Below are 12,386 nucleotides of genomic sequence, written 5' to 3'. Positions count from 1 at the left end.
CTCAAAATATAGAATAGCAGAGGCATGAGTGTTATGTGAGTAACAGGTGTAGAAAACATTGAGAAGGTCTTTGACAACATCTTGATCAGATGTATTTACAATACAGTCTACGGCAGCACCTACCTCACTGGCAGCGTACGTATACAGGACTTTGTTCTTGATGACGAACCAAAGCCTCTTCCCCTGCTTCTTATTGCCCTTTGACCTCTGCAGGTAACCACTCATAGACGAGTTGTCTGTGTTTGCTGTCACCTGAAAACAGCAAAGATCATTGGATAACGTCACTGACTAATCATCAGTAACATATCGGTTGTGTTCAAATGGGCACCGAATGGATGTAAACAGTCTGAACCGGGGACATATCTGAATCTGAAATGCTAATTGTCCATTATGAAACGTTTTACTATGGTGTCACTGTTCCCTAATGAATACGAACGACTCTGATTTAACTTTAGACTGGTAGACTAGTCACCTCCTTGAGGGCAGCAGGGATCTTCTTCGTTTTCCTGGTGAAAGCAAAGGAGGATTTTCCAGGGGAGAGCATTGCAGACAGGGCCTTTTCACCTGGAAAAAGGGGAACGGACAAAAGAAACATCCTTAATGACTGGACCCAAAATGTACAGTGTTCTTCTGCATCTATTTATTCATCTAATAAAGTAAACCAATCAATCAATGAACCACTGTTTGGAAGCAAGATCTATTCTAATCTGTACTGATGTCTCATGACCTACCGGACATGTACTCCCCCAGATTAACTTTGACATAAATCATTGCCATGTTAAAATTATGTGTGTGTGTGTGGGGGGGAAGACAAGTCCCTTTTCTGATTAAAACGACACATAGGATCTTTTTCCATCAAGAATGTTATTACATATTAAAAGCCAATCCATCAGTTATTGACATCACGTCATTGTTGGAGATACTTTCGGAGGTACTTGTGGTAATCTGTAAAAAAAATGGCTTCTGAATCTGCTGTTCTGTTTAGTTTATCACCTGCAGGTCTTGTGTCCAAATACATTGCTGATGCAGCAAATGACACGTTTATTGTCATAGTATACTGTGGTGTAGCCCTGACAACTAACAGATGATCATGGTGACCCAAAGTGAACAAAGAAGCAAATCACTGTGTCATACTGGCCAGTGGTTGCCTCATCTCGTATGGCATGAACACAAAAAGATAGAGGCTAGGGCACTGGGCCCTCTACTGTGTACCAGTGTGTTACATGGAGGCAGGCCTTACGCCTCTGCTGGCTATGATCACACACTACGGCCAGCTGGTTATTTAACACACACACACATCTTACTTCTCTGATGCTGTAGTACAATAAAGCACTGATCACACACTCTGGCCAATTGGTTCTTCAGATACTCCAGACAGTGTTTGTTGGAGGAGCAGGACTGGCACACCACCTATAGATGGTATACAAACATGAATTACTATACCACGGCATTGTTGAATACTCGTTTCTGATTGGCTTGAAGGGCATTCTAGAGTGTGCGATATTTGCAATGACATTATATCTACTGCATACACAGAAACATAAACCAAAAAGTTGGAAGGTTCAAACATAAACCAAATGGTACAGCCTTTCTTAATGATTGTGTGTGAAATTCTTAAACCCACTGAGGCATACTGTATGTTCTGTGGTCCCAGTGGAAGACACCCCTCATCCATAGCGATACAGTATAATAATGTTTTAATTAAAATGTTCTTAATACTCTATGTAATTGTACCCCTCACCTTTCCACAGGCTCGGCAGTGGTGTCGTCTCCAGGTGAGGGTGAACTCACAGGTACAGACCATACACATGGTGGCCCTTGGGTCTGGGATCCAGATAGGGGCCTTAGAACCCAAAGAGGCCCCACTGTCACTGTCCTCAGACCCAGTCTGCACATAGAATAGAATAGTATAGAACAGAATAGACTTTATTGTCCAATTTGTGAGAAATAGAACTCTGTCTTCTCCCCATCTCAACCCCTCTGTAATACCTTATTCAAAGCCTGCAGGTATAATGCACTATGACGCAGTTATAATGCATCGTAACGCTTGTCATGTACGATCCCCTTATAATGTGCTATAATTATGTCATCACTACCTCCTCCAGAGTCTTGCTGGAGATGAAGGAAATCTTCTTCCTGGTGTAGTCATTGATCGCTGTGGAGATGGCCTCCAGCCAATCATCTCTCTCAACCGCAGAACTACAGTAGAAGAAGACAGGACGTGTCAGACTACTGCTGAACTAGACATGAAATTATTGTTTAATTCAAGGTTAAATAGATGGGTAACACTTTACTAGGCCAGCAGGTTTAATGTATTATTATGCAGTTACAATTATTTAAAATAATTGTTGTAATTAGGGCTGTGGTGGTCACGAAATTTCGTCAGCCAGTGATTGTCAAGCAAATAACTGTCGGTCTCACGGTAATTTACCCTTAATTAACATAAACACATTTAGCAACTCCTGGCTTCCACACAAGGATTGTAGGCTAATAAATCCATGTAATATAGCCTACACCTTCACAATAAATTCATTATGATGATTTGAAATAAAGTCGCTTGAAAGGCATGAGCTCTGCTTAGTTTTTTTGCGCAGGCTGTACACACGCCAATAGTCTATCATTCACAATTTGACAAGTACTTAATAATGCCTCGAATTTCATCCCCTTTGTTGCGGTAACGCACCATAAACAAATCAATTCCTTTTGCGGCCCGGAGTGCTGTGTTGTGCCCTTCTCCCTGTGTGTGCGGCGCAATCTGAAGCGTCTCTCACTCGCACCGCTCTCCGTCACGTGATCGGGTCTTTCTTATAGGCTACAAATTAAGACGGACACATCCGGGACACAACCGTGCGCGTCCTTATCCAATACGAGTTGCATATTGAAGATATTTTTTCGTCAGCCAACAAGATGAGTAGGCCTAACAAACAGCAAAAGTACTAGTCTATGTCAATATACTATTCCCCATAGTACAACAGTTGACCTATTCTATTCTGTGCGAGAAATAAATATTCCAAACATAGTCTGGGACAGTTGTGGGATGCGATAGATCCCAAATTAATACAAACCTGTTTTATGCAATGTGGCCGACTCAACAGATTAGAACGTTTTGAATAACATGTTGATAAACTATTAGGCTATTTCTTCACATTATAAAAGGGCAGCAATGCGCACATGGTAGTAGGCTATAAATTTAGCGGGGAAAACACCATTATCAAAAGTGACCGGAAATGCAATTATGCACGTAATGCTTTTATTATAAAAGGTGCATTTTTTATGGTGAAAATTATCTTCCCTAAACTTGAAACTAACGCTGCTTATAAATACCAGTTAGGCTCTACACTCCTTGTAAAGCGGATTAATGTGCTTCATTTTAAGAAGATATTTGGCCACTTTAGTTGTGATACAAACCTTATTAAAATAGGCCTATGGGCTATGCTACCTGAGGTGTGATACAAACCTTATTCAAATAGACCTATGGGCTATGCTACCTGAGGTGTGATACAAACCTTATTCAAATAGACCTATGGGCTATGCTACCTGAGGTGTGATACAAACCTTATTCAAATAGACCTATGGGCTATGCTACCTGAGGTGTGATACAAACCTTATTCAAATAGACCTATGGGCTATGCTACCTGAGGTGTGATACAAACCTTATTCAAATAGACCTATGGGCTATGCTACCTGAGGTGTGATACAAACCTTATTCAAATAGGCCTATGGGCTCGGCTACCTGAGGTGTACGACTATGTTTCGAAGGCATTGTTTCTTATGCTGGGCATCATTCACAAGTGATAATATATCAGTCACAAGTGATAGGCTAATATTGTCACCCATCAGACTATTCTTAATTTAATCTCGTCTTAAAATATACAAAATAATATATGTGTGACATTTGTTTTGAATTAGAATGGACCATTATCATGCACCTGTATTGAAACAGGGGCAGCAGGGAAAAAGACATGTCATCTATGCACTTAAATAACGAATGGAGGACGCTTTTCCCCGGGGTTTATTTTCATGCCAGCCAGGTAGGCTATACTCCTGTTGTAAATATAAGCATGGTGGTAAATATTAGGAAAGCTGAGAAATAAATGTAGTAGGCCTAGCCTATAGAAAGCTGATGGGTTCCTCCTCTTTTTAATAGATGCCATCGCTCTGTTTTCTCGCACAATTGCATAGCCTATAGAAATGTTGCGCAACATGAGCTCTCATGGGCTCTCATTGAAGTGCTTGATTAGATTTTCGAAAACATTTGCATTCATGTCATTGTGATTAGGAGGACAATAGAGTGCTGAGTATCAGGCAGTTAGCAAGTTTGGTAGGCTACTAATGACCAGCAGCAGCATCAGAGCTTAGAGACTAAAGGGTCATGTGCCCTAGTCATAAGAATGTTTGAACCCTGTTATAATGTCTTATAATAATCTCATACCGATCCTGACTAAATGCCGCCAGCCATGTTCAATAATCCCTTTTATAAGAGATTATATAGCTTCATACATGCTTATAATCAGTATTATAACCTGGGTGGCTCGAGCCCTGAATGCTGATTGGCTGACAGCCGTGGTATATCAGACCATATACGGGTATGACAAAACATTTATTTTTACGGCTCTAATTACGTTGATAACCAGTTTATAATAGCAATAAGGCACATCGGGGGTTTGTGATATATGGCCAATATACCACGGCTGAGGGGTGTATCCAGGCACTCCGCGTTGCATCGTGCTTAAGAACAGCCCTTAGCCGTGGTATAAACCACACTCCCTCAGGCCTTATTGCTTAAATATGAAGCATTACAACTTGCTCTATATTGTGACCGGTTCTCACCTGCCAGAGAGTATGAAGGAGCGTTCCACACTCTCAATGGTCAGCTCATTCTGAAAGGCCTCTTGGCTGGGCTTGCTGACCTACAATTACATACATTTTTAACATAACAACTATTACAAGTTCTCTTACCAGAGAAATAACATAGTTTTGTGGTGGAACATTAAAACTATAATCTCATCTGAAATTGATCCATACTGCTTTATGTGGCTCTGGCCAGAATTAGTGCACTATATAGGGAATAGGGTGCAATTTCAGACAGTTAATGAGCTCTCACCTTCATCCCAGTCAGAGACAGCATGCTGTTGAGTTTGAACTGGCCAGATTGAACAGGTGTGGTGTACAGCAATGTGTCGTTGAACTGGTTGAAAAAACAAACGAAAAAACATGTATTCACTGGAATTGCTCATCGAGACACCAACACTCGAGAGTAAGTTTCAAGTTTTATTAGTCGTCTGTTCAGGATAAACATGGTTTTCGGCATCCACCAAAATGCTTACTTGCAGGTTCCTTCTCAACAATGCAACAACAATAAGAACTAATAAAATATAAGAATGTAAATTAAATGGCTCAGTAGAAAATATATATTTTTGCATAATTATAATACAGGAAAGCACAGTTTATAGTCGAATATTTACACATCCTTTGGGGAAGGGGGATTGGGGGGGGCTAGTGTTTAAATTGTGCAGTATTTAGCAATAATAATAATAATAATAGTCCGGAAGCAGGCGTTGTGATGTGTGTGTAGCATGAATTTCACTGAGTGTACATAGACACTTTCCATGACATACAGTGCCTTCGGAAAGTATTCAGACCCCTTTCACATTTTGTTACAGCCTTATTTTCCTCATCAATTCATTTTTGCTAATTTATTAAAATAAAAAAAACTGAAATATCACATTTGCATAAGTATTCAGACCGTTTACTCAGTACTTTGTTGAAGCACTTTTGGCAGCGATTACAGCCTCGAGTCTTCTTGGGTATGACGCTACAAGCTTGACACACCTGTATTTGGGGAGTTTCTACCATTCTTCTCTGCAGATCCTCTCAAGCTCTGTCAGGTTAGATGGGGAGCGTTGCTGCACAGATATTTTCAGGTCTCTCCAGAGATGTTCTATCGGGTTCAAGTCCGGGCTCTGGCTGAGCCACTCAAGGACATTCAGAGACTTGTCCTGAAGCCACTCCTCTATTGTCTTGGCTTTGTGCTTAAGGTAGTTGTCCTGTTGGAAAGCGAACCGTCGCCCCAGTGTGAGGTCCTGAGCACTCTGGAGCAGGCTTTCATCAAGGATCTCTCTGTATTTGGCTCCTTTCAGCTTTGCCTCAATTCTGACTAGTCAACCAGTCCCTGCTGCTGAAAACATCCCCACAGCATGATGCTGCCACCACCATGCTTCACCGTAGGGATGGTGCCAGGTTTCCTCCAGACGTGACACTTGGCATTCAGGTCAAAGAGTTCAACCTTGGTTTCATCAGACCAGAGAATCTTTAGGTGCCTTTTGGCAAACTCCAAGCGGGCTGTCATGCGCCTTTTACTGAAGACAGCCTTCCGTCTAGCCACTCTACCCTAAAGGCCTGATTGGTGGAGTGCTGCAGAGATGGCTGTCCTTCTGGAAGGTTCTCCCATCTCCACAGAGGAACTCTAGAGCTCTGTCAGAGTGACCATCGGGTCCTTGGTCACTCACCTCCCTGACCAAGGCCCTTCTCCCCCGATTGCTCAGTTTGGCCAGTCAGCCAGCTCTAGGAAGTGTCTTGGTGGTTCCAAAATTCTTCCATTTAAGAATGTTGGAGGCCACTATGTTCTTGGGGACCTTCAATGCTGCAGACATTTTTTGGTACCCTTTCCCAGATCTGTGCCTCGACACAATCCTGTCTCTAAGCTCTACGGACAATTCCTTCGACCTCATGGCTTGGTTTTTGCTCTGACATGCACTGTCAACTGTGGGACGTTATATAGACAGGTGTGTGCCTTTCCAAATCATGTCCAATCAATTGAAATTACCGCAGGTGGACTCCAATCAAGTTGTAGAAACATCAAGGATGATCAATGGAAACATGATGCACCTGAGCTCAATTTCGAGTCTCATAGCAAAGGGTCTGAATACTTATGTAAATTTGCAAATATAAATTCGCACACATTTCTAAAAACCTGTTTTCGCTTTGTCATTATGGGGTATTGTGTGTAGATTGCTGAAAAAAATCAATGTAATCCATTTTAGAATAAGGCTGTAATGTAACAAAATGTGGAAAAAGTCAAGGGGTCTGAATACTTTCCAATGGCACTGTAGACTGACCAGGTGAATCCAGGTGAAAGCTATGATCCCTTATTGATGTCACTTGTAAAACCAACTTCAAATCAGTGTAGATGGGGAGGAAACGAGTTAACGAAGGATTTTTAAGCCTTGAGACATGGATTGTGTATGTGTGCCATTCAAAGAGGGAACGGGCAAGATAAAAGTGAAGTGCCTTTGAATGGGGTATGGTAGTAGATGCCAGGCGCACCGGTTTGAGATAAGAACGGCAAAACTGCTGGCTTTTTCACACAACAGTTTCCTGTGTGTATCAAGAATGTTCCACCACCCGAAGGACATCCAGCCAACTTGACACAACTGAGGGAAGCATTGAAGTCAACATTGGCCAGCATCCCAATGGAACGCTTTCAGACACCTTGTAGAGTCCATGCCCCGAAGAATTGAGGCTGTTCTGAGGGCAAAAGGGGAGGTGTTCCTAATGTTTGGTATACTCAGTGTGTGTGTGGTGTAGTGTAGTGTGTATATGTGTGCTAAGGTGTGGAGAGTCAGAGCAGGTGGTCAGTGCAGTTCAAGTGTTCAGTAGTCTGATGGCTTGTAGATAGAAACGGTCTCTGAGCCTGTTGCTATCAGACCTATGAGGTGCGAAGAGAATCGTTTCTTCCCACACTGCTGACGACTATTTTAGTCCGCTCATACAGCAGGCTTTTTGTGAGGGGGAAAAAATGTTTTCAAGCACCCGTACTTCACACGGCTATAATCAAATCTCATGCTCCGATACATGTGGTGGGAGAAAGGAAGGACACACCGCTGGGTAGTGTTCAGTAGGGACGAATCAGAAGGCACTATCAGAACGAGTCAAATTAAGTAAGGCTAATTTTGTTTCCTACTCACCAGGAAGAACATCCTGGGCTGCATGACCTTCCTGGAGAGCTTCATCAGAACACCCTCTTTCAGGAACACCTGGAATACACCACACATCAGACACCCTCTTTCAGGAACACCTGGAATACACCACACATCAGACACCCTCTTTCAGGAACACCTGGAACACACCACACATCAGACACCAGGGATTTAACTCTTTCAGGAACACCTGGAACACACCACACATCAGACACCCTCTTTCAGGAACACCTGGAACACACCACACATCAGACACCCTCTTTCAGGAACACCTGGAACACACCACACATCAGACACCCTCTTTCAGGAACACACCACACATCAGACACCAGGGATTTAACTCTTTCAGTAACACACCACACATCAGACACCAGTGATTTAACTCTTTCAGGAACACCTGGAACACACCACACATCAGACACCAGGGATTTAACTCTTTCAGGAACACCTGGAACACACCACACATCAGACACCCTCTTTCAGGAACACCTGGAACACACCACACATCAGACACCAGGGATTTAACTCTTTCAGGAACACCTGGAACACACCACACATCAGACACCAGGGATTTAACTCTTTCAGGTACACACCACACATCAGACACCAGTGATTTAACTCTTTCAGTTACACACCACACATCAGACACCAGGGATTTAACTCTTTCAGTAACACACCACACATCAGACACCAGTGATTTAACTCTTTCAGGAACACCTGGAACACACCACACATCAGACACCAGGGATTTAACTCTTTCAGGAACACCTGGAACACACCACACATCAGACACCCTCTTTCAGGAACACCTGGAACACACCACACATCAGACACCAGGGATTTAACTCTTTCAGGAACACCTGGAACACACCACACATCAGACACCAGGGATTTAACTCTTTCAGTAACACACCACACATCAGACACCAGTGATTTAACTCTTTCAGGTACACACCACACATCAGACACCAGTGATTTAACTCTTTCAGTTACACACCACACATCAGACACCAGTGATTTAACTCTTTCAGGTACACACCACACATCAGACACCAGTGATTTAACTCTTTCAGGTACACACCACACATCAGACACCAGTGATTTAACTCTTTCAGTTACACACCACACATCAGACACCAGTGATGTAACTCTTTCAGTTACACACATCAGACACCAGTGATTTAACTCTTTCAGTAACACAACACACATTAGACACCAGTGCTATAACTCTTTAGAAGCCAATCCATAATCAATGAAGAACCCAAATTCCTATCAGTGAGCCAGGGAGGTCCCTGCAGATACCCACCCTCCCAGGCAGGACGATCTCACGGTGTCCGTTCAGACGGCACTGAACCTGAATCAGCTTCTGGAAGTTATCCTGAGAGAAAAGAGGACAACAACAACAAAAGAGAGTGAATATTCCACCACAGCTATAGTCATAAAGGCAGTGAATTAAAAAGACGAGTAAAACCATGTTCTTCTATCTCACCCCCTGTTTCATGATGTCATTGGCATGGTTGGCCACCTCCTTCACGATGCCCAGAGCAGCTGTGGGTGGATATGGAGATACAGGGATTAGGCTACTATTATTATTACTAATATAACACATTTAATACCCCAGACTTTCTGGTTCACTTCTGTCTATTACAGCTACTACGTTTGTCGTGCTCTCTACAATAAATGTTGAGACCCCCCTGTGCTGTTGAGGGGAATAAGTCTTAGAATGATTTTATGCAGAGGACATCCTTGACCATGATACCGAGTGTTTTGCTTTACCTTGTGTGTCTTTGTAATCTGCCGAGTCTGGAGACAGGTTCTTCAGGTAGTCTGAAATCACACACCATTTTAGAGAACATAAAAACATATTCTATCCAATGATACTACACTAGGAACCGTGTAGCAGGTCAATAGGTCAATTCAGGTGCCTTTGTTACTACACAGGACAAGTGCCTTGAATTGTATAGGAAATTCTTGTAATGTAATTGGACCGTGAAAATTCTGACCTACAACAACCAAAAAGGTGCTTGTGAAATGGAATTATACAAGAGTGATGTGGTGAAAGACATTTTTTCACATTAGTCTCGTGCGATGCTAAGCCCTCTGACATGTTAAAGCTCGTTATGTCATCAAATCAGATTTGGACCAAGCTTCAAAATCTGAGTATGAGTGGCTTGAGGAGTAGCTGGAAAATTCTCGACATGTTTTGAACGTCTTTGACCAGTAGATGGCGATGTGACACCATTTAGCTTACTTCACATTGTTCCCTCAAATAATTTGTATTTATTAAGGATCCCAGCAGCTACTCTTCCTGGGGTCCAGCACCATTAAGGCAGTTATATACAATTTCAAATATTACATGACATTCGATTTCATAACACTTTTCACAGCATATTAAGTGTGTTCCCTCAGGCCACTACTCCACTACTACCACACATCTACAACACAAAATCAATATGTACGTGTTTGTGTGTGTCTTATCATGTGTATGCGTGTCTGTACCTGTGTGTGTCTCTTCACAGTCCCCCGTTGTTCCCTAACGTGTATTTTTATCTGTTTTATAAATCTGATTCTACTGATGGCATCAGTTACCTGATGTGGAATAGAGTTCCATGTAGTCATGGCAGTGAGTAGTACTGTGTGCCTCCCATAGTCTGTTCTGGACATGGGGACTGTGAAGAGACCTCTGGTGGCATGTCTTGTGGGGTATGCATAAGTGTCCAAGCTGTATGCAAGTAGTTTAAAAACAGACATTTCTGTGCATTCAGCATGTCAACACTTCTTACAAAAACAAGTAGTGATGAAGTCATGAGAGCCATGAGAGACTTACGTGCATATTACTAATGTTAGCTTTCTGTTTACATTGAAGGGCCAGCCTTGCTGCCTTGTTCTGAGCCAATTATAAATGTTCCTAAGTCCCTCTATGTGGCAACTGACCACACGACTGGACAGTAGTTCAGGTGCAACGAAACTATGGCCTGTAGGACCTGCCTTGTTGGTAGTGTTGTTAAGGCAGAGCAACACTTTATTATGGACAGACTTCTCTCCATCTTAGCTACTGTTGCATCAACATGTTTTGACCATGACAGTTTACAATCCAGGGTTACTCTAAGCAGTTAAGTCACCTCAACTTGCTCAATTTCCACATTATTCATTACAAGATTTAGTTGAGGTTTAGGGTTTAGTGAATGATTTGTCCGAAATACAATGCTTTTTAGTTTTAGAAATATTTAGGACTAACTTATTTCTAGCCACCCAATCTGAAACTAACTACAGCTCTTTGTTAAGTGTTGCAGTCATTTCAGTCGCTGTGGTAGCTGACATGTATAGTGTTGAATCATCCACATATATAGACACACTGTCTTTACCCAAATTACCCATGTAATTATTAAAGATTAAAAATAGTAACGGGTTTAGACAGCTGCCCTGGGGAATTCCTGATTCTACCTGTTTTATGTTGGAGAGGCTTCCATTAAAGAACACCGTCTGTGTTCTGTTAGACAGGCAACTCTTTATCCACAATATAGCAGGGGGTGTAACGCCATAACACGTACGTTTTTCCACCAGCAGACTACGATCGATAATGTCAAAGGCCGTACTGGGGTCTAACAAAACAGCTCCCACAATCTTTTTTATCATCAATTTCTCTGAGCCAATCATCAGTCATTTGTGTAGGTGCTGTGCTTGTTGAATGTCCTTCCCTATAAGCGTGCTGAAAGTCTGTTGTCAATTTGTTTACTGTAAAATAGCATTGTATCTGGTCAAACACCATTTTTCCCAGAAGTTTACTAAGGGTTGGTAACAGGCTGATTGGTCAGCTATTGAGCCAGTAAAGGGGGCTTTACTATTCTTAGGTAGCGGAATGACTTTAGCTTCCCTCCAGGCCTGAGGGAACACACTTTCTAGTAGGCTTAAATTGAAGATATGGCAAATAGGAGAGGCAATATAGTCCGCTATGATCCTCAGTAATTTTCCATCCAAGTTGTCAGACCCAGGTGGCTTGTCATTGTTGATAAACAAAAAAAGAATTAGCCTCTTCCACACTCAAAATTACAATGATTGTCTTTCATGATTTGGTCAGTTATACTTAGATGTGTAGTGGCTGCATTTGTTGCTGGCATGTTATGCCTGAATTTGCTCGTCTTACCGATTTAAAAAGGTGGGAGGAGTTGTTTACGGTAATTATGTGCAATGATTTAGCAATCTTGTTACATCTCTCTGTGCACTTTTTAGTAGTCTAATCCTGATATTGTCCAGGAACACGGCCCATAATAAACAGTGTACCTGTGAGCAGCATCTGATATTGAGGGATCCTCTGAACAGGTTTCAGCAGGTAATGCCTCAGAGCCAGGCTGGCACAGCGAGGACCAGCCTGAGAAACAGAGTCGGAAAAACATTATTTACAACACA

The 12,386-nt window shown here is 42.2% G+C and overlaps 1 protein-coding gene across 1 annotated transcript in view; it reads right to left on the bottom strand.

The window, feature by feature from the left end:
* Positions 1–12,386, bottom strand: part of LOC120065971 (FYVE, RhoGEF and PH domain-containing protein 6-like) — a 66,575-nt gene that overhangs the window by 2,195 nt on the left and 51,994 nt on the right. Inside the window, exons 8-19 of the mRNA XM_039017010.1 lie at positions 12,261–12,348; positions 9,756–9,806; positions 9,469–9,527; positions 9,286–9,357; positions 7,968–8,036; positions 5,105–5,188; positions 4,831–4,910; positions 2,097–2,199; positions 1,742–1,888; positions 1,305–1,410; positions 473–564; positions 124–252 (exon numbers count right to left, since the gene is read on the bottom strand). Coding sequence (XP_038872938.1) covers positions 124–252; positions 473–564; positions 1,305–1,410; positions 1,742–1,888; positions 2,097–2,199; positions 4,831–4,910; positions 5,105–5,188; positions 7,968–8,036; positions 9,286–9,357; positions 9,469–9,527; positions 9,756–9,806; positions 12,261–12,348 — 1,080 coding nt within the window. The remainder of the gene's footprint in view (positions 1–123; positions 253–472; positions 565–1,304; positions 1,411–1,741; positions 1,889–2,096; positions 2,200–4,830; positions 4,911–5,104; positions 5,189–7,967; positions 8,037–9,285; positions 9,358–9,468; positions 9,528–9,755; positions 9,807–12,260; positions 12,349–12,386) is intronic.

Source organism: Salvelinus namaycush, chromosome 21 (assembly GCF_016432855.1).
Source record: "Salvelinus namaycush isolate Seneca chromosome 21, SaNama_1.0, whole genome shotgun sequence".
NCBI classification, from domain to species: Eukaryota; Metazoa; Chordata; class Actinopteri; order Salmoniformes; family Salmonidae; genus Salvelinus; species Salvelinus namaycush.
This window is presented reverse-complemented; position numbering and strand designations above follow the sequence as displayed.